We start from the raw sequence: 26,967 nt of genomic DNA, 5'->3' as shown, positions 1-26,967 counted from the left end.
CATTATATAAGATATGGAACAGGTATGGTCACCATCATCACATTATATAAGATATATCACAGGTATGGTAACCATCATCACATTATATAAGATATGCAACAGGTATGGTAACCATCATCACATTATATAAGATATGTCACAGGTATGGTCACCATCATCACATTATATAAGATATGTCACAGGTATAGTAACCTTCATCACATTATATCAGATATGTCACAGGTATGGTAACCATCATCACATTATATAAGATATTCAACAGGTATGGTAACCATCATCACATTATATAAGATATGCAACAGGTATGGTTACCATCATCACATTATATAAGATATGTCACAGGTATGGTAACCATCATCACAATATATATGAGATGCAACAGGTATGGTAACCATCATCACATTATATAAGATATGTCACAGGCATGGTAACCTTCATCACATTATATAAGATATGTCACAGGTATGGTAACCATCATCATATTATATAAGATATGGACCAGGTATGGTAACCTTGATCACATTATATAAGATATGCAACAGGTATGGTAACCATCATCACATTATATAAGATATGTCACAGGTATGGTAACCATCAAACAGGTATGGTAACCATCATCACATTATATAAGATATGCAACAGGTATGGTAACCATCATCACATTATATAAGATGTGTCACAGGTATGGTAACCATCATCACATTATATAAGATATGTCACAGGTATGGTAACCATCATCACATTATATAAGATATACAACAGGTATGGTAACCATCATCACATTATATAAGATATGCAACAGGTATGGTAACCATCATCACATTATATAAGATATGTCACAGGTATGGTAACCATCATCACATTATATAAGATATGTCACAGGTATGGTAACCATCATCACATTATATAAGATATGTCACAGGTATGGTAACCATCATCACATTATATAAGATATGTCACAGGTATGGTAACCATCATCACATTATATAAGATATGTCACAGGTATGGTAACCATCATCACATTATATAAGATATGGACCAGGTATGGTCACCTTCATCACATTATATAAGATATGCACCAGGTATGGTCACCATCATCACATTATATAAGATATGGAACAGGTATGGTCACCATCATCACATTATATAAGATATGCAACAGGTATGGTAACCATCATCACATTATATAAGATATGTCACAGGTATGGTCACCATCATCACATTAAATAAGATATGGACCAGGTATAGTAACCATCATCACATTATATAAGATATGGAACAGGTATTGTCACCATCATCACATTATATAAGATATGTCACAGGTATGGTCACCATCATCACATTATATAAGATATGGACCAGGTATGGTAACCATCATCATATTATATAAGATATGGACCAGGTATGGTAACCTTCATCACATTATATAAGATATGGAACAGGTATGGTAACCATCATCACATTATATAAGATATTCAACAGGTATGGTAACCATCATCACATTATATAAGATATGTCACAGGTATGGTAACCATCATCACATTATATAAGATATGTCACAGGTATAGTAACCATCATCACATTATATAAGATATGGACCAGGTATGGTCACCTTCATCACATTATATAAGATATGCACCAGGTATGGTCACCATCATCACATTATATAAGATATGGAACAGGTATGGTAACCATCATCACATTATATAAGATATTCAACAGGTATGGTAACCATCATCACATTATATAAGATATGTCACAGGTATGGTAACCATCATCACATTATATAAGATATGTCACAGGTATGGTAACCATCATCACATTATATAAGATATGCAACAGGTATGGTAACCATCATCACATTATATAAGATGTGTCACAGGTATGGTAACCATCATCACATTATATAAGATATGCAACAGGTATGGTAACCATCATCACATTATATAAGATATGTCACAGGTATGGTAACCTTCATCACATTATATAAGATATGTCACAGGTATGGTAACCATCATCACATTATATAAGATATGTCACAGGTATGGTAACCATCATCACATTATATAAAATGTGCAACAGGTATGGTAACCATCATCAAATTATATAAGATATGTCACAGGTATGGTAACCATCATCACATTATATAAGATGTGTCACAGGTATGGTAACCATCATCACATTATATAAGATATGCAACAGGTATGGTAACCATCATCACATTATATAAGATATGTCACAGGTATGGTAACCATCATCACATTATATAAGATATGTCACAGGTATGGTAACCCTCATCACATTATATAAGATATGTCACAGGTATGGTAACCCTCATCACATTATATAAGATATGTCACAGCTATGGTAACCATCATCACATTATATAAGATATGTCACAGGTATGGTAACCATCATCACATTATATAAGATATGTCACAGGTATGGTAACCATCATCACATTATATAAGATATGTCACAGGTATGGTAACCATCATCACATTATATAAGATATGGACCAGGTATGGTAACCATCATCACATTATATAAGATATGGACCAGGTATGGTCACCTTCATCACATTATATAAGATATGCACCAGGTATGGTCACCATCATCACATTATATAAGATATGGAACAGGTATGGTCACCATCATCACATTATATAAGATATGGAACAGGTATGGTCACCATCATCACATTATATAAGATATGCCACAGGTATGGTAACCATCATCACATTATATAAGATATGGACCAGGTATGGTCACCATCATCACATTATATAAGATATGGACCAGGTATAGTAACCATCATCACATTATATAAGATATGTCACAGGTATGGTCACCATCATCACATTATATAAGATATGTCACAGGTATGGTAACCATCATCACATTATATAAGATATGTCACAGGTATGGTAACCATCATCACATTATATAAGATATCCAACAGGTATGGTAACCATCATCACATTATATAAGATATGCCACAGGTATGGTAACCATCATCACATTATATAAGATATGGACCAGGTATAGTAACCATCATCACATTATATACGATATGGAACAGGTATGGTCACCATCATCACATTATTAAAGATATGGACCAGGTATGGTAACCATCATCATATTATATAAGATATGGACCAGGTATGGTAACCTTCATCACATTATATAAGATATGCAACAGGTATGGTAACCATCATCACATTATATAAGATATGTCACAGGTATGGTAACCATCAAACAGGTATGGTAACCATCATCACATTATATAAGATATGCAACAGGTATGGTAACCATCATCACATTATATACGATATGGAACAGGTATGGTCACCATCATCACATTATATAAGATATGTCACAGGTATGGTGACCATCATCACATTATATGAGATATGCAACAGGTATGGTAACCATCATCACATTATATAAGATATGCACCAGGTATGGTAACCATCATCACATTATATAAAATATGCAACAGGTATGGTAACCATCATCACATTATATTAGATATGTCACAGGTATGGTAACCATTATCACATTATATAAGATATTCAACAGGTATGGTAACCATCATCACATTATATAAGATATGTCACAGGTATGGTAACCATCATCACATTATATAAGATATGTCACAGGTATGGTAACAATCAAACAGGTATGGTAACCATCATCACATTATATAAGATATGTCACAGGTATGGTAACCATCATCACATTATATAAGATATGCCACAGGTATGGTAACCATCATCACATTATATAAGATATGGACCAGGTATAGTAACCATCATCACATTATATACGATATGGAACAGGTATGGTCACCATCATCACATTATTAAAGATATGGACCAGGTGTGGTCACCATCATCACATTATTAAAGATATGGACCAGGTATGGTAACCATCATCATATTATATAAGATATGGACCAGGTATGGTAACCTTCATCACATTATATAAGATATGCAACAGGTATGGTAACCATCATCATCACATTATATAAGATATGTCACAGGTATGGTAACCATCAAACAGGTATGGTAACCATCATCACATTATATAAGATATGCAACAGGTATGGTAACCATCATCACATTATATAAGATATGCAACAGGTATGGTAACAATCATCACATTATATAAGATATGTCACAGGTATGGTAACCATCATCACATTATATAAGATATGCAACAGGTATGGTTACCATCATCACATTATATAAGATATGTCACAGGTATGGTAACCATCATCACATTATATAAGATATGCAACAGGTATGGTAACCATCATCACATTATATAAGATGTGTCACAGGTATGGTAACCAACATCACATTATATAAGATATGTCACAGGTATGGTAACCATCGTCACATTATATAAGATATGCAACAGGTATGGTAACCATCATCACATTATATAAGATATGCACTAGGTATGGTCACCATCATCACATTATATAAGATATGTCACAGGTATGGTAACCATCATCACATTATATAAGATATGCAACAGGTATGGTAACCATCATCACATTATATAAGATGTTTCACAGTTATGGTCACCATCATCACATTATATAAGATATGCAACAGGTATGGTCACCATCATCACATTATATAAGATATGCAACAGGTATGGTAACCAACATCACATTATATAAGATATGTCACAGGTATGGTAACCTTCATCATATTATATAAGATATGCAACAGGTATGGTAACCATCATCACATTATATAAGATATTCAACAGGTATAGTAACCTTCATCACATTATATAAGATATTCAACAGGTATGGTTACCTTCATCACATTATATAAGATATGTCACAGGTATGGTAACCATCATCACATTATATAAGATATGCAACAGGTATGGTAACCTTCATCACATTATATAAGATATGTCACAGGTATGGTAACCTTCATCACATTATATAAGATATGCAACAGGTATAGTAACCATCATCACATTATATAAGATATGCAACAGGTATGGTAACCATCATCACATTATATAAGATATTCAACAGGTATGGTAACCATCATCACATTATATAAGATATGTCACAGGTATGGTAACCATCATCACATTATATAAGATATGTCACAGGTATGGTCACCATCATCACATTATATAAGATATGTCACAGGTATGGTAACCATCATCACATTATATAAGATATGCACAGGTATAGTAACCTTCATCACATTATATAAGATGTGCAACAGGTATGGTAACCATCATCACATTATATAAGATATGCAACAGGTATGGTAACCATCATCACATTATATAAGATATGCAACAGGTATGGTAACCATCATCACATTATATGAGATATGCCACAGGTATAGTAACCTTCATCACATTATATAAGATGTGCAACAGGTATGGTAACCTTCATCACATTCTATAAGATATGTCACAGGTATGGTAACCATCATCACATTATATAAGATATGCAACAGGTATGGTAACCATCATCACATTATATGAGATATGCCACAGGTATAGTAACATTCATCACATTATATAAGATGTGCAACAGGTATGGTAACCTTCATCACATTATATAAGATATGTCACAGGTATGGTAACCATCATCACATTATATGAGATATGCAACAGGTATGGTAACCATCATCACATTATATAAAATATGCAACAGGTATGGTAACCATCATCACATTATATAAGATATTCAACAGGTATGGTAACCATCATCACATTATATAAAATATGCAACAGGTATGGTAACCATCATCACATTATATAAGATATGTCACAGGTATGGTAACCATCATCACATTATATAAGATATGTCACAGGTATGGTAACCTTCATCACATTATATAAGATATGTCACAGGTATGGTAACCATCAACACATTATATAAGTTATGTCACAGGTATGGTAACCTTCATCACATTATATAAGATATGTCACAGGTATGGTAACCATCATCACATTATATAAGATATGCAACAGGTATGGTCACCATCATCACATTATATAAGATATGCAACAGGTATGGTAACCATCATCACATTATATAAGATATGTCACAGGTATGGTAACCATCATCACATTATATAAGATATGTCACAGGTATGGTAACCTTCATCACATTATATAAGATATGTCACAGGTATGGTAACCATCATCACATTATATAAGATGTGCAACAGGTATGGTAACCATCATCACATTATATAAGATATGCAACAGGTATGGAAACCATCATCACATTATATAAGATATGCACCAGGTATGGTAACCATCATCACATTATATAAGATATGCAACAGGTATGGTAACCATCATCACATTATTCATCACATTATATAAGATATGTCACAGGTATGGTTACCATCATCACATTATATAAGATATGTCACAGGTATGGTTACCATCATCACATTATATAAGATATGCACCAGGTATGGTAACCATCATCACATTATATAAGATATGCAACAGGTATGGTAACCATCATCACATTATTCATCACATTATATAAGATATGCACCAGGTATGGTAACCATCATCACATTATATAAGATATGCAACAGGTATGGTAACCATCATCACATTATATAAGATATGTCACAGGTATAGTAACCATCATCACATTATATAAGATATGCACCAGGTATGGTAACCATCATCACATTATATAAGATATGTCACAGGTATGGTAACCTCCATCACATTATATAAGATATGTCACAGGTATGGTAACCATCATCACATTATATAAGATATGCAACTTGTATGGTCACCATCATCACATTATATAAGATATGCACCAGGTATGGTAACCATCATCACATTATATAAGATGTGCAACAGGTATGGTAACCATCATCACATTATATAAGATGTGCAACAAGTATGGTAACCATCATCACATTATTCATCACATTATATAAGATATGTCACAGGTATGGTTACCATCATCACATTATATAAGATATGCAACAGGTATGGTAACCATCATCACATTATTCATCACATTATATAAGATATGTCACAGGTATGGTCATCATCATCACATTATATAAGATATGTCACAGGTATAGTAACCATCATCACATTATATAAGATATGCACCAGTTATGGTAACCATCATCACATTATATAAGATATGTCACAGGTATGGTAACCTTCATCACATTATATAAGATATGCACCAGGTATGGTAACCATCATCACATTATATAAGATGTGCAACAGGTATGGTCACCATCATCACATTATATAAGATATGCACCAGGTATGGTAACCATCATCACATTATATAAGATGTGCAACAGGTATGGTCACCATCATCACATTATATAAGATATGCACCAGGTATGGTAACCATCATCACATTATATAAGATATGCACCAGGTATAGTAACCATCATCACATTATATAAGATATGCAACAGGTATGGTAACCATCATCACATTATATAAGATATGCAACAGGTATGGTAACCATCATCACATTATATAAGATATGTCACAGGTATGGTAACCATCATCACATTATATAAGATATGTCACAGGTATGGTAACCATCATCACATTATATAAGATATGTCACAGGTATAGTAACCATCATCACATTATATAAGATATGCACCAGGTATGGTAACCATCATCACATTATATAAGATATGTCACAGGTATGGTAACCTTCATCACATTATATAAGATATGTCACAGGTATGGTAACCATCATCACATTATATAAGATATGTCACAGGTATGGTAACCATCATCACATTATATAAGATATGTCACAGGTATAGTAACCATCATCACATTATATAAGATATGCACCAGGTATGGTAACCATCATCACATTATATAAGATATTTCACAGGTATGGTAACCTTCATCACATTATATAAGATATGTCACAGGTATGGTAACCATCATCACATTATATAAGATATGCAACAGGTATGGTCACCATCATCACATTATATAAGATATGCACCAGGTATGGTTACCATCATCACATTATATAAGATGTGCAACAAGTATGGTAACTTTCATCACATTATATAAGATATGCAACAGGTATGGTAACCATCATCACATTATATAAGATATGCAACAGGTATAGTAACCATCATCACATTATATAAGATATGTCACAGGTATGGTAACCATCATCACATTATATAAGATATGCAACAGGTATGGTAACCATCATCACATTATATAAGATATGTCACAGGTATAGTAACCATCATCACATTATATAAGATATGTCACAGGTATAGTAACCATCATCACATTATATAAGATATGTCACAGGTATAGTAACTATCATCACATTATATAAGATATGCACCAGGTATGGTAACCATCATCACATTATATAAGATATGTCACAGGTATGGTAACCTTCATCACATTATATAAGATATGTCACAGGTATGGTAACCATCATCACATTATATAAGATATGCAACAGGTATGATCACCATCATCACATTATATAAGATATGCACCAGGTATGGTAACCATCATCACATTCTATAAGATGTGCAACAGGTATGGTAACCATCATCACATTATATAAGATGTGCAACAAGTATGGTAACCTTCATCACATTATATAAGATATGCAACAGGTATGGTAACCATCATCACATTATATAAGATATGCAACAGGTATAGTAACCATCATCACATTATATAAGATATGTCACAGGTATGGTAACCATCATCACATTATATAAGATATGCAACAGGTATGGTAACCATCATCACATTATATAAGATATGTCACAGGTATGGTAACCATCATCACATTATATAAGATATGTCACAGGTATGGTCACCATCATCACATTATATAAGATATGTCACAGGTATGGTAACCATCATCACATTATATAAGATATTCAACAGGTATGGTAACCATCATCACATTATATAAGATATGTCACAGGTATAGTAACCATCATCACATTATATAAGATATGTCACAGGTATAGTAACCATCATCACATTATATAAGATATGCACCAGGTATGGTAACCATCATCACATTATATAAGATATGTCACAGGTATGGTAACCATCATCACATTATATAAGATATGTCACAGGTATAGTAACCATCATCACATTATATAAGATATGCACCAGGTATGGTAACCATCATCACATTATATAAGATATTTCACAGGTATGGTAACCTTCATCACATTATATAAGATATGTCACAGGTATGGTAACCATCATCACATTATATAAGATATGTCACAGGTATAGTAACCATCATCACATTATATAAGATATGCACCAGGTATGGTAACCATCATCACATTATATAAGATATTTCACAGGTATGGTAACCTTCATCACATTATATAAGATATGTCACAGGTATGGTAACCATCATCACATTATATAAGATATGCAACAGGTATGGTCACCATCATCACATTATATAAGATATGCACCAGGTATGGTTACCATCATCACATTATATAAGATGTGCAACAGGTATGGTAACCATCATCACATTATATAAGATGTGCAACAAGTATGGTAACCTTCATCACATTATATAAGATATGCAACAGGTATGGTAACCATCATCACATTATATAAGATATGCAACAGGTATAGTAACCATCATCACATTATATAAGATATGTCACAGGTATGGTAACCATCATCACATTATATAAGATATGCAACAGGTATGGTAACCATCATCACATTATATAAGATATGTCACAGGTATAGTAACCATCATCACATTATATAAGATATGTCACAGGTATAGTAACCATCATCACATTATATAAGATATGTCACAGGTATAGTAACTATCATCACATTATATAAGATATGCACCAGGTATGGTAACCATCATCACATTATATAAGATATGTCACAGGTATGGTAACCTTCATCACATTATATAAGATATGTCACAGGTATGGTAACCATCATCACATTATATAAGATATGCAACAGGTATGATCACCATCATCACATTGTATAAGATATGCACCAGGTATGGTAACCATCATCACATTCTATAAGATGTGCAACAGGTATGGTAACCATCATCAAATTATATAAGATGTGCAACAAGTATGGTAACCTTCATCACATTATATAAGATATGCAACAGGTATGGTAACCATCATCACATTATATAAGATATGCAACAGGTATAGTAACCATCATCACATTATATAAGATATGTCACAGGTATGGTAACCATCATCACATTATATAAGATATGCAACAGGTATGGTAACCATCATCACATTATATAAGATATGTCACAGGTATGGTAACCATCATCACATTATATAAGATATGTCACAGGTATGGTCACCATCATCACATTATATAAGATATGTCACAGGTATGGTAACCATCATCACATTATATAAGATATTCAACAGGTATGGTAACCATCATCACATTATATAAGATATGTCACAGGTATAGTAACCATCATCACATTATATAAGATATGTCACAGGTATAGTAACCATCATCACATTGTATAAGATATGCACCAGGTATGGTAACCATCATCACATTATATAAGATATGTCACAGGTATGGTAACCTTCATCACATTATATAAGATATGTCACAGGTATGGTAACCATCATCACATTATATAAGATATGCAACAGGTATGGTCACCATCATCACATTATATAAGATATGCACCAGGTATGGTTACCATCATCACATTATATAAGATGTGCAACAGGTATGGTAACCATCATCACATTATATAAGATGTGCAACAAGTATGGTAACCTTCATCACATTATATAAGATATGCAACAGGTATGGTAACCATCATCACATTATATAAGATATGCAACAGGTATAGTAACCATCATCACATTATATAAGATATGTCACAGGTATGGTAACCATCATCACATTATATAAGATATGCAACAGGTATGGTAACCATCATCACATTATATAAGATATGTCACAGGTATGGTAACCATCATCACATTATATAAGATATGTCACAGGTATGGTCACCATCATCACATTATATAAGATATGTCACAGGTATGGTAACCATCATCACATTATATAAGATATTCAACAGGTATGGTAACCATCATCACATTATATAAGATATGTCACAGGTATGGTAACCTTCATCACATTATATAAGATATGCAACAGGTATGGTAACCATCATCACATTATATAAGATGTGCAACAGGTATGGTAACCATCATCACATTATATAAGATATGTCACAGGTATGGTAACCATCATCACATTATATAAGATGTGCAACAAGTATGGTAACCTTCATCACATTATATAAGATATGCAACAGGTATGGTAACCATCATCACATTATATAAGATATGTCACAGGTATGGTAACCATCATCACATTATATAAGATATGCAACAGGTATGGTCACCATCATCACATTATATAAGATATGTCACAGGTATGGTCACCATCATCACATTATATAAGATATGTCACAGGTATGGTAACCATCATCACATTATATGAGATATGCAACAGGTATGGTAACCATCATCACATTATATAAGATATGTCACAGGTTTGGTAACCATCATCACATTATATAAGATGTGCAACAGGTATAGTAACCATCATCACATTATATAAGATGTGTAACAGGTATGGTAACCTTCATCACATTATATAAGATATGCACCAGGTATGGTAACCATCATCACATTATATAAGATGTGCAACAGGTATGGTAACCATCATCACATTATATAAGATATGTCACAGGTATGGTAACCATCATCACATTATATAAGATGTGCAACAAGTATGGTAACCTTCATCACATTATATAAGATATGCAACAGGTATGGTAACCTTCATCACATAATATAAGATATGCAACAGGTATGGTAACCTTCATCACATTATATAAGATATGCAACAGGTATAGTAACCATCATCACATTATATAAGATATGCACCAGGTATGGTAACCATCATCACATTATATAAGATGTGCAACAGGTATGGTAACCATCATCACATTATATAAGATGTGCAACAAGTATGGTAACCTTCATCACATTATATAAGATATGCAACAGGTATGGTAACCATCATCACATTATATAAGATATGCAACAGGTATGGTAACCTTCATCACATTATATAAGATATGCAACAGGTATAGTAACCATCATCACATTATATAAGATATGCACCAGGTATGGTAACCATCATCACATTATATAAGATGTGCAACAGGTATGGTAACCATCATCACATTATATAAGATGTGCAACAAGTATGGTAACCTTCATCACATTATGTAAGATATGCAACAGGTATGGTAACCATCATCACATTATATAAGATATGCAACAGGTATAGTAACCATCATCACATTATATAAGATATGTCACAGGTATGGTAACCATCATCACATTATATAAGATATTCAACAGGTATGGTAACCATCATCACATTATATAAGATATGTCACAGGTATGGTAACCATCATCACATTATATAAGATATGTCACAGGTATGGTAACCATCATCACATTATATAAGATATGCAACAGGTATGGTAACCTTCATCACATTATATAAGATATGCAACAGGTATGGTAACCATCATCACATTATATAAGATATGCAACAGGTATGGTAACCATTATCACATTATATAAGATATTCAACAGGTATGGTAACCATCATCACATTAAATAAGATATTCAACAGGTATGGTAACCATCATCACATTATATAAGATGTGCAACAGGTATGGTAACCATCATCACATTATATAAGATATGTCACAGGTATGGTAACCATCATTACATTATATAAGATATGTCACAGGTATGGTCACCATCATCACATTATATAAGATATGCAACAGGTATGGTAACCATCATCACATTATATAAGATGTGCAACAGGTATGGTAACCATCATCACATTATATAAGATATGTCACAGGTATGGTAACCATCATCACATTATATAAGATGTGCAACAAGTATGGTAACCTTCATCACATTATATAAGATATGCAACAGGTATGGTAACCATCATCACATTATATAAGATATGTCACAGGTATGGTAACCATCATCACATTATATAAGATATGCAACAGGTATGGTCACCATCATCACATTATATAAGATATGTCACAGGTATGGTCACCATCATCACATTATATAAGATATGTCACAGGTATGGTAACCATCATCACATTATATGAGATATGCAACAGGTATGGTAACCATCATCACATTATATAAGATATGTCACAGGTATGGTAACCATCATCACATTATATAAGATGTGCAACAGGTATAGTAACCATCATCACATTATATAAGATGTGCAACAGGTATGGTAACCTTCATCACATTATATAAGATATGCACCAGGTATGGTAACCATCATCACATTATATAAGATGTGCAACAGGTATGGTAACCATCATCACATTATATAAGATATGTCACAGGTATGGTAACCATCATCACATTATATAAGATATGCAACAGGTATGGTAACCATCATCACATTATATAAGATGTGCAACAGGTATGGTAACCATCATCACATTATATAAGATATGTCACAGGTATGGTAACCATCATCACATTATATAAGATGTGCAACAAGTATGGTAACCTTCATCACATTATATAAGATGTGCAACAGGTATGGTAACCTTCATCACATAATATAAGATATGCAACAGGTATGGTAACCTTCATCACATTATATAAGATATGCAACAGTTATAGTAACCATCATCACATTATATAAGATATGCACCAGGTATGGTAACCATCATCACATTATATAAGATGTGCAACAGGTATGGTAACCATCATCACATTATATAAGATATGCAACAAGTATGGTAACCTTCATCACATTATATAAGATATGCAACAGGTATAGTAACCATCATCACATTATATAAGATATGTCACAGGTATGGTAACCTTCATCACATTATATAAGATATGTCACAGGTATGGTAACCATCATCACATTATATAAGATATGCGACAGGTATGGTAACCCTCATCACATTATATAAGATATGCAACAGGTATGGTAACCATCATCACATTATATAAGATATTCAACAGGTATGGTAACCATCATCACGTTATATAAGATATGTCACAGGTATGGTAGCCATCCTCACATTATATAAGATATGCAACAGGTATGGTAACCATCATCACATTATATAAGATATGTCACAGGTATGGTAACCATCATCACATTATATAAGATATGTCACAGGTATGGTCACCATCATCACATTATATAAGATATGTCACAGGTATGGTAACCATCATCACATTATATAAGATATGCAACAGGTATGGTAACCATCATCACATTATATAAGATATGTCACAGGTATGGTAACCTTCATCACATTATATAAGATATGCAACAGGTATGGTAACCATCATCACATTATATAAGATGTGCAACAGGTATGGTAACCATCATCACATTATATAAGATATGTCACAGGTATGGTAACCATCATCACATTATATAAGATGTGCAACAAGTATGGTAACCTTCATCACATTATATAAGATATGCAACAGGTATGGTAACCATCATCACATTATATAAGATATGTCACAGGTATGGTAACCATCATCACATTATATAAGATATGCAACAGGTATGGTCACCATCATCACATTATATAAGATATGTCACAGGTATGGTCACCATCATCACATTATATAAGATATGTCACAGGTATGGTAACCATCATCACATTATATGAGATATGCAACAGGTATGGTAACCATCATCACATTATATAAGATATGTCACAGGTATGGTAACCATCATCACATTATATAAGATGTGCAACAGGTATAGTAACCATCATCACATTATATAAGATGTGCAACAGGTATGGTAACCTTCATCACATTATATAAGATATGCACCAGGTATGGTAACCATCATCACATTATATAAGATGTGCAACAGGTATGGTAACCATCATCACATTATATAAGATATGCAACAAGTATGGTAACCTTCATCACATTATATAAGATATGCAACAGGTATAGTAACCATCATCACATTATATAAGATATGTCACAGGTATGGTAACCTTCATCACATTATATAAGATATGTCACAGGTATGGTAACCATCATCACATTATATAAGATATGCGACAGGTATGGTAACCCTCATCACATTATATAAGATATGCAACAGGTATGGTAACCATCATCACATTATATAAGATATTCAACAGGTATGGTAACCATCATCACGTTATATAAGATATGTCACAGGTATGGTAGCCATCCTCACATTATATAAGATATGCAACAGGTATGGTAACCATCATCACATTATATAAGATATGTCACAGGTATGGTAACCATCATCACATTATATAAGATATGTCACAGGTATGGTCACCATCATCACATTATATAAGATATGTCACAGGTATGGTAACCATCATCACATTATATAAGATATGCAACAGGTATGGTAACCATCATCACATTATATAAGATATGTCACAGGTATGGTAACCTTCATCACATTATATAAGATATGCAACAGGTATGGTAACCATCATCACATTATATAAGATGTGCAACAGGTATGGTAACCATCATCACATTATATAAGATATGTCACAGGTATGGTAACCATCATCACATTATATAAGATGTGCAACAAGTATGGTAACCTTCATCACATTATATAAGATATGCAACAGGTATGGTAACCATCATCACATTATATAAGATATGTCACAGGTATGGTAACCATCATCACATTATATAAGATATGCAACAGGTATGGTCACCATCATCACATTATATAAGATATGTCACAGGTATGGTCACCATCATCACATTATATAAGATATGTCACAGGTATGGTAACCATCATCACATTATATGAGATATGCAACAGGTATGGTAACCATCATCACATTATATAAGATATGTCACAGGTATGGTAACCATCATCACATTATATAAGATGTGCAACAGGTATAGTAACCATCATCACATTATATAAGATGTGCAACAGGTATGGTAACCTTCATCACATTATATAAGATATGCACCAGGTATGGTAACCATCATCACATTATATAAGATGTGCAACAGGTATGGTAACCATCATCACATTATATAAGATATGTCACAGGTATGGTAACCATCATCACATTATATAAGATATGCAACAGGTATGGTAACCATCATCACATTATATAAGATGTGCAACAGGTATGGTAACCATCATCACATTATATAAGATATGTCACAGGTATGGTAACCATCATCACATTATATAAGATGTGCAACAAGTATGGTAACCTTCATCACATTATATAAGATGTGCAACAGGTATGGTAACCTTCATCACATAATATAAGATATGCAACAGGTATGGTAACCTTCATCACATTATATAAGATATGCAACAGGTATAGTAACCATCATCACATTATATAAGATATGCACCAGGTATGGTAACCATCATCACATTATATAAGATGTGCAACAGGTATGGTAACCATCATCACATTATATAAGATATGCAACAAGTATGGTAACCTTCATCACATTATATAAGATATGCAACAGGTATAGTAACCATCATCACATTATATAAGATATGTCACAGGTATGGTAACCTTCATCACATTATATAAGATATGTCACAGGTATGGTAACCATCATCACATTATATAAGATATGCGACAGGTATGGTAACCCTCATCACATTATATAAGATATGCAACAGGTATGGTAACCATCATCACATTATATAAGATATTCAACAGGTATGGTAACCATCATCACGTTATATAAGATATGTCACAGGTATGGTAGCCATCCTCACATTATATAAGATATGCAACAGGTATGGTAACCATCATCACATTATATAAGATATGTCACAGGTATGGTAACCATCATCACATTATATAAGATATGTCACAGGTATGGTCACCATCATCACATTATATAAGATATGTCACAGGTATGGTAACCATCATCACATTATATAAGATATGCAACAGGTATGGTAACCATCATCACATTATATAAGATATGTCACAGGTATGGTAACCTTCATCACATTATATAAGATATGCAACAGGTATGGTAACCATCATCACATTATATAAGATGTGCAACAGGTATGGTAACCATCATCACATTATATAAGATATGTCACAGGTATGGTAACCATCATCACATTATATAAGATGTGCAACAAGTATGGTAACCTTCATCACATTATATAAGATATGCAACAGGTATGGTAACCATCATCACATTATATAAGATATGTCACAGGTATGGTAACCATCATCACATTATATAAGATATGCAACAGGTATGGTCACCATCATCACATTATATAAGATATGTCACAGGTATGGTCACCATCATCACATTATATAAGATATGTCACAGGTATGGTAACCATCATCACATTATATGAGATATGCAACAGGTATGGTAACCATCATCACATTATATAAGATATGTCACAGGTATGGTAACCATCATCACATTATATAAGATGTGCAACAGGTATAGTAACCATCATCACATTATATAAGATGTGCAACAGGTATGGTAACCTTCATCACATTATATAAGATATGCACCAGGTATGGTAACCATCATCACATTATATAAGATGTGCAACAGGTATGGTAACCATCATCACATTATATAAGATATGTCACAGGTATGGTAACCATCATCACATTATATAAGATATGCAACAGGTATGGTAACCATCATCACATTATATAAGATATTCAACAGGTATGGTAACCATCATCACATTATATAAGATGTGCAACAGGTATGGTAACCATCATCACATTATATAAAATATGTCACAGGTATGGTAACCATCATCACATTATATAAGATATGTCACAGGTATGGTAACCATCATCACATTATATAAGATATGTCACAGGTATGGTAACCATCATTACATTATATAAGATATGTCACAGGTATGGTCACCATCATCACATTATATAAGATATGCAACAGGTATGGTCACCATCATCACATTATATAAGATATGCAACAGGTATGGTCACCATCATCACATTATATAAGATGTGCAACAAGTATGGTAACCTTCATCACATTATATAAGATGTGCAACAGGTATGGTAACCTTCATCACATAATATAAGATATGCAACAGGTATGGTAACCTTCATCACATTATATAAGATATGCAACAGGTATAGTAACCATCATCACATTATATAAGATATGCACCAGGTATGGTAACCATCATCACATTATATAAGATGTGCAACAGGTATGGTAACCATCATCACATTATATAAGATGTGCAACAAGTATGGTAACCTTCATCACATTATATAAGATATGCAACAGGTATGGTAACCATCATCACATTATATAAGATATGCAACAGGTATGGTAACCTTCATCACATTATATAAGATATGCAACAGGTATAGTAACCATCATCACATTATATAAGATATGCACCAGGTATGGTAACCATCATCACATTATATAAGATGTGCAACAGGTATGGTAACCATCATTACATTATATAAGATGTGCAACAAGTATGGTAACCTTCATCACATTATGTAAGATATGCAACAGGTATGGTAACCATCATCACATTATATAAGATATGCAACAGGTATAGTAACCATCATCACATTATATAAGATATGTCACAGGTATGGTAACCATCATCACATTATATAAGATATTCAACAGGTATGGTAACCATCATCACATTATATAAGATATGTCACAGGTATGGTAACCATCATCACATTATATAAGATATGTCACAGGTATGGTAACCATCATCACATTATATAAGATATGCAACAGGTATGGTAACCTTCATCACATTATATAAGATATGCAACAGGTATGGTAACCATCATCACATTATATAAGATATGCAACAGGTATGGTAACCATTATCACATTATATAAGATATTCAACAGGTATGGTAACCATCATCACATTATATAAGATATTCAACAGGTATGGTAACCATCATCACATTATATAAGATGTGCAACAGGTATGGTAACCATCATCACATTATATAAAATATGTCACAGGTATGGTAACCATCATCACATTATATAAGATATGTCACAGGTATGGTAACCATCATCACATTATATAAGATATGTCACAGGTATGGTAACCATCATTACATTATATAAGATATGTCACAGGTATGGTCACCATCATCACATTATATAAGATATGCAACAGGTATGGTCACCATCATCACATTATATAAGATATGCAACAGGTATGGTCACCATCATCACATTATATAAGATATGCAACAGGTATGGTCACCATCATCACATTATATAAGATATGCAACAGGTATGGTAACCATCATCACATTATATAAGATATGCACCAGGTATAGTAACCTTCATCACATTATATAAGATATGCAACAGGTATGGTAACCATCATCACATTATATAAGATATTCAACAGGTATGGTAACCATCATCACATTATATAAGATATTCAACAGGTATGGTAACCATCATCACATTATATAAGATATGCAACAGGTATGGTCACCATCATCACATTATATAAGATATTCAACAGGTATGGTAACCATCATCACATTATATAAGATATGTCACAGATATGGTAACCTTCATCACATTATATAAGATATGTCACAGATATGGTAACCTTCATCACATTATATAAGATATGTCACAGGTATGGTAACCATCATCACATTATATAAGATATGCAACAGGTATGGTAACCATCATCACATTATATAAGATATGCAACAGGTATAGTAACCATCATCACATTATATAAGATATGTCACAGGTATGGTAACCTTCATCACATTATATAAGATATGTCACAGGTATGGTAGCCATCATCACATTATATAAGATATGCGACAGGTATGGTAACCCTCATCACATTATATAAGATATGCAACAGGTATGGTAACCATCATCACATTATATAAGATATTCAACAGGTATGGTAACCATCATCACATTATATAAGATATGTCACAGGTATGGTAACCATCATCACATTATATAAGATATGCAACAGGTATGGTAACCATCATCACATTATATAAGATATGCACCAGGTATAGTAACCATCATCACATTATATAAAATGTGCAGTATAGGTCAATATGACGGCATTCAAATAATTTTATATACAAAAAAAAAATAATCCTGACTGCAACTATGCACATTACAAATATTCCACACTTAATAAGAAAACCTAGACAATCATAGTCTGTTTTATGCGACTTTGGTTTTTCAATCATGGACGAATTGCTGGACTATCTTTCATATTGAATAGTCAATGTATATAAAATGAGTAACCTTATACTTAAATAGTATCGCTGTGTTTGACAATCTCTTTTTACTGTAGTAACATCTGTTAGTTAGCCATCACTTTTAGACATCAGAGTTGCTTTGAAACAGCATACTACCAGAGGCATATAATACAATATGTCTCTGATACTACATGTGAACCCGATTTAGAAGGCAACTTCAATTATGGACAAAGAAAGATAACTCAAATTTTAAATATCACTTTAACAATGACATTATTGATATTTTGCAACAGATACCAAATTCATGCATAATGCACAATTTATGTATTTTCTTGACAAGAATGGCTACACATACACATCATTCTGTAACTTGAATATTTGTGTATATATTTAATTGATAAATTTCTTGAATGTTCATAGTATGTAAAGAATGTTGTGCTCATTAGTTTTGTCCATCTCAAAAGAGTGATAAATTCTGGAAAATTTATAACTATCAAGACAGCCACATAAGGATTTTGATTGCATAAATGCAATCTTTATCCCAAAAAAGTCTAAATTTGTTTATTAAAAAAGAATCGCCAACTTAAATACAGTTATCTTGTTAATGGAAGGGCTGATCAACCCTTTTAAAAATCCACTATGATTCTGACATAAAAAACACCGACAATATCAAGGTGCTGTCCTTCTGTTGAATAATTCAGAGTTTGGTGACCTTTTTACCTTTAGAAAAAATTTTTTTTTGCAATTTTTCCATTTATATAGGGGCATAACTTTAGAACGGTTAAAGTGACGCCACCAAAATTCAAACTTGATCTGTGTTTTGTAGTAATAAGCATTGTGTATAAGTTTCATAACATTTGGTTGAGGCAAACTTAAGTTAGAGAACAGAAACTAAAAATTTTTCAATTTTTCCATTTATAAAGGGCATAACTCTAGAACGGTTTAAGTGACGCCACCAAAATTCAAACTTGATCTGTGTTTTGTGGTAATAAGCATTGTTTCAATTTTGAAATCAATAACTATGTTGGTAGCATCTATCACGCTAAACCAGAAACATAAGATACCACAGATACAGTTTTGTATGTTACTTACCTTAGCCACCTAGAATTTGACAGTGATAGTCAGTTAAGAACTCAACTTTAAGAAAGTTGAAATAGCTTGTGATTAAGCATTGTAGATTTTCCATGTTTTGGTAGCAACATTCCCGTAACACCTGCATATGTAATATCTATCTTACACTTATTTGAAGGAGCATTGAAATAAGTTCTGCATGCTTTTTTAAAAATGAATAAAATGCGATGAGTATTCAATAGGTCAAGCACTAAATCTACACCTAGTCAACATAGGTACTGAAGTAGTTAATAAATGTAACAGAGAATATAGAAGATAAACCCAATATTCCCTTACAGACAACCCCTGACCAAGTTCCAAACATGACATAGGCACATATTCAACATGTGGTTGAGTTCAACTAGATTTTGAACATTCACCTTCACCTTTTTTTATTCTAAGTAAGTGGAATAATAGATTATAATAACAAAGGTACATATTAACACACAACAAAAATTAATTCAGAAAAAATTTCTAGGGTATACAGTAATATAGACTACAACATGTACTGATTTTGTGTCTTGGATGGATACCCCATATCCTTTGTTTTTCTAATACAAAAACACATGTTCATGTGAATCAATGCTAAATAATATATACATGCTGGCAGTAAATGAAATCTAGTTCAGAAAACTTAACCTGCATAAATATCATGAATATAGCTTCCATACCTTACTCTCTAATATTGGCCAATGTGCATTTGTTTTGTGCGTTTGCTTATCTTTTTTAGCATCAGTATTTTAATTTCATCCACTTAATTTAAAAGCGATTCGGCAATTATCTAGATTTGGGTATAATTTGTAGCCATTCCAACTGAATTATTTTAATTTGGAAAAGGAATAGCAAAGTTGTGTTAAAAATCTTATTGTTCAAAACCTGATACAGGATAGAAGAATGCATGAAAAGAAAAAGAGATCGAAAAACATAATGCCCCCTACTATTGTAGGTGGTGCATAAAATAATCTTTCAGTATTTATAGCACATAGTTTTTTTTCAGAATGGCATTGAAGAAATAAGAAAGTTAGCAAACTTTCTAGAGAAACCATATGATGAAAAGTTGTTAAAAGATATCCAAGACAAGTGTCAATTTCAAGTGATGCAAAAGGATAAATTTACCATTAAAAGTCATTGGAAAGAAAACACTGCTGGTATCTTTAGAGAGGGTAATTTATTATTTTGAAACATTCATGTTGATAATTTAATTAACAACAAAATAACTACAACTAGACACAATTTTTTAAAATTACATGAAAGGGAATATATATGATACCAAGACCAGATGTTAACTGGGACATATAGATATATAACAAAGATAATAAAGATTTTGCTTAATTAGGTACCAGTTGTGAACAAATATTGTCAAGTGATATATGAGCTGCGTCGGATAGAAATAGACCTTATGCAAATGAACATTTACATGTACATGTATATAAATTCGATTAGTTTTAGGAACATTCAACATGTTCAAATACGAAATAAAATATGAATTTTGATCTGTTTTATATGGTTTTTATAACAACTCAATTTTCAAACAGTTACAGACATTTGATAGATATTTTATTTCAAGCCGAAATAGGATAACAGATATATTGATTTCACTTGCATAAGGTCGATTTCTATCCGACGGAGCCCATATATTGACTTCTAAAATAAATTGTCATTACTGATCAACAGAAGATTATAACACTAGAATAAACATTTATACAGAAACTGAGATGGATATTTTAACAGTCACTTGAAACTGTGGTAGGCTCTGTTAAAAATCACCATCTAGACTTCAGGAAATTTCAAATTTGACAAATTGTATTGACACTATTACTAATAAACTGCTTTGCTGAGCACAGCTAGATACGCCCGCAGGGGTCCAACACTGAACAGTTGGGGCAAAAATGGACACAAATTTTTTATATTCAAGCTTGATACATGTCTGAATTTGGATTGTAATTAAATATTTGACATATTATAGGTTTCTGAATAAATGTAGTCAAAGAATTTGAAATTGGTTATATGAATTGAAGTTATATTCAATTAAAGATTTCTTGCTGTTGTGCAATACACTGTGCTGTTGCGCACTATTAAGTAAATCTGTTGTCAGACTATAAACAAATAAAGTTCAATTTCTTCTCAATGTCATATTTGAAATTTATGAAAATCAATAGGGAGATTACATCAATAGCTATAAATAATTCACCAAAGTTTCATAAGAATTTTTGAGTTATTGTCCAAAAACTGGAAAATCCCGAAGGGCCCTATGTGAGCTTATGCCATCACTAGGCTTCCTTCCTCGTCTGTCGTCGTAAACTATTTAAAAAATCTTCTCCTCTGAAACTACTGGGCCAAATACCTTAAAACTTTAACTAAATGTTCCTCAGGGTATCTAGTTTATAAATTTTATCCGAAGTTTTGATCCATCGACAAACATGGCCGCCATGGCTAAAAATAGAACATAGGGGTCAAATGCAGTTTTTTGCTTATATCTCAAAAACTAAAGCTTTTAGAGCAAATCTGACAAAGGGTCAAATTGTTCAATTGGTCAATAATTTTCAGACGAATCGAACAACTCATTGTTGGGTTGCTGCCACTAAATTTGTAGTTTTAAGGAAATTTTGCAGTTTTTTGTTATTTTTTTGAATATTATTATAGATATATATAAACAGGGTATCTAGTTTATAAATTTTATCCGAAGTTTTGATCCATCGACAAACATGGCCGCCATGGCTAAAAATAGAACATAGGGGTCAAATGCAGTTTTTTGCTTATATCTCAAAAACTGAAGCTTTTAGAGCAAATCTGACAAAGGGTCAAATTGTTCAATTGGTCAACAATTTTCAGACGAATCGAACAACTCATTGTTGGGTTGCTGCCACTAAATTTGTAGTTTTAAGGAAATTTTGCAGTTTTTTGTTATTTTTTTGAATATTATTATAGATATATATAAACTGTAAACAGCAATAATGTTCAGCAAAGTAAGATCTACAAAAAGTTTGTATGACCAAAATGGTCAATTGACCCCTTAAGAAGTTATTGCCTTTTAAAGACAATTTTACACAATTTGTTCATCAAGTTTGCTAACATTTAAAAATCTTCTCCTCTGAAACTACAGGGCCAAATACCTTCAAACTTCATCTAGATGTTCCTTAGGATATCTAGTTTATAAATTGTATCAGAAGTTTTAATCCATCGACAAACATGGCCGCCATGGCTAAAAGTAGAACATAGGGGTCAAATGCAGTTTTTGGCTTATATCTCCAAAAGTAAAGCTTTTAGAGCAAATCTGACACAGAAAAATTGTTTAATTGGTCAAGATCTATCAGCCCTGAAACTTTCAGACATTTCCAACAACCCATTGTTGGGTTGCTGCCACTAAATTGGTAGTTTTGAGGAAATTTTGCAGTTTTTTGTTATTATCTTGAATATTATTATAGATAGATATAAACTGTAAACAGCAATAATGTTCAGCAAAGTAAGATCTACAAAAAAGTTTTTATATGACCAAAATTGTCAATTGACCCCTTAAGAAGTTATTGCCCTTTAAAGACAATTTTACACAATTTGTTCATCAGGTTTGCTAACATTTAAAAATTTCTCCTCTGAAACTACTGGGCCAAATACCTTCAAACTTAATCTAAATGTTCCTTAGGATATCTTGTTTATAAATTGTATCCAAAGTTTTAATCCATCGACAAACAAGGCCGCCATGGCTAAAAATAGAAGATAGGGATCAAATGCAGTTTTTGGCTTATATCTCCAAAACTAAAGCTTTTAGAGCAAATCTGACAGGAGTTAAATTGTTCAATTGGTCAAGATCTATCAGCCCTGAAATTTTCAGACAAATCGAACAACCCATTGTTGGGTTGCTGCCACTAAATTGGTAGTTTTGAGGAAATTTTGCAGTATTTTGTTATTATCTTGAATATTATTATAGATAGATATAAACTGTAAACAGCAATAATGTTCAGCAAAGTAAGATTTACAGAAAAATTAAATGACCAAATTTGTCAATTGACCCCTTAAGGAGTTATTGCCCTTTAAATACAATTTTACGCAATGTGTTCATCAAGTTTGCTAACATTTAAAAATCTTCTCTTCTGAAACTATTGTGCCTAATACTTCTTAACTTTGAATGAATGTTCCTTTAGGAATCTAGTTTATGAATTGTATCCGAAATTTTGATCCATCAACAAACAAGGCTGCCATGGCTAAAAATAGAACATAGGGGTGAAATGCAGTTTTTGGCTTATATCTCAGAAACTAAAGCATTTAGAGCAAATCTGACATGGGGTAAAAATGTTCCAAAGGTCAAGATCTATTAGCCCTGAAATTTTCAGACACACCGAACAACCCATTGTTGGGTTGCTGCCACTAAATTGGTTGTTTTAAGGAAATTTTGCAGTTTTTGGTTATTATCTTGAATATTATTGAAGATAAAGATAAACTATAAACAGCAAAAATGTTCAGCAAAGTAAGATCTACAAAAAAGTTTTATATGACAAAAATGGTCAATTGAACCTTTTAGGAGTTATTGCCCTTTAAGGACAATTTTACACAAGTTGTTTTATGTTTTTTAACTTTAAAAATCTTCTCAAATGAATCTAGTATAAATTTTGTACTTCATTTCCTTGTACGCCAAGAAACATAGACACTATGGCTAAAATGGAACATATGGGTAAAAAGCAAAAATAATCATTGATGAAAGATTTAAGCAAAAAAAAATAACAGGTGAGCGATTCAGGCTCTTGAGAGCCTCTTGTTTAATGAATAAAACCCCATAACTCAGAAATGTAAAATCTAAAATTTATAAAATTCTAAAGGGAGCTTACATCAACAGATATAAACAATTCACCAAAGTTTCGAGAGAATTGCTGAAAGCATTTTTTAGTTATTGTCTGAAAACTTGAAAATCCCCCTTTTTTATGAATAAAACCCTGTAACTCGGAAACGTTAAATCTAAAATTTATAAAAATTCAAAATGGAGCTCATGTCAATGAATATAAACAATTCACCAAAATTTCTTGCAAGTTGGTGAAAGCATTCTTGAGTTATTGTTTGAAAACTGGAAAATCCCCCCTTTTATAATGAATAAAAAAAAACCAAAACTCGGAAACGGTAAATCTGAAATTTATAAAAAACGAAAGGGAGCTCACGTCAATAGATATAAACAATTCCCCAAAGTTTTATACATATTGGTTAAAGCTTTTTTGAGTTAATGTCCGACATGTTGACGACGGAGGGACGGACAACGGTTCACCATAATACGTCCCATAAACGCCGGTATAATAATCCCAAGTCAATTTTTAAATGTTTTTTGTTTTTGTTTTTTTTTTGTGCTGTATGGTTGCAGTCTCATTGACCTTCTTTTTCTAATTATATTTGAAGCACTGCTATGA

General features: G+C 32.5%; 1 protein-coding gene across 2 annotated transcripts in view; it reads left to right on the top strand.

Moving 5' to 3' along the window:
* LOC127718452 (sulfotransferase 1B1-like) overlaps positions 1-26,967 on the top strand; it is a 59,088-nt gene that overhangs the window by 31,815 nt on the left and 306 nt on the right. For both annotated transcript variants that reach the window (XM_052224482.1, XM_052224483.1), the window contains exon 5: positions 22,578-22,743. In XM_052224482.1, coding sequence (XP_052080442.1) covers positions 22,578-22,743 — 166 coding nt within the window. The remainder of the gene's footprint in view (positions 1-22,577; positions 22,744-26,967) is intronic.

This window comes from Mytilus californianus, unplaced genomic scaffold (genome assembly GCF_021869535.1).
Source record: "Mytilus californianus isolate M0D057914Y unplaced genomic scaffold, xbMytCali1.0.p SCAF_10, whole genome shotgun sequence".
NCBI classification, from domain to species: Eukaryota; Metazoa; Mollusca; class Bivalvia; order Mytilida; family Mytilidae; genus Mytilus; species Mytilus californianus.
Note: the sequence above shows the minus strand (reverse complement) of the source record. Positions and strands in the feature narration are given on the sequence as shown.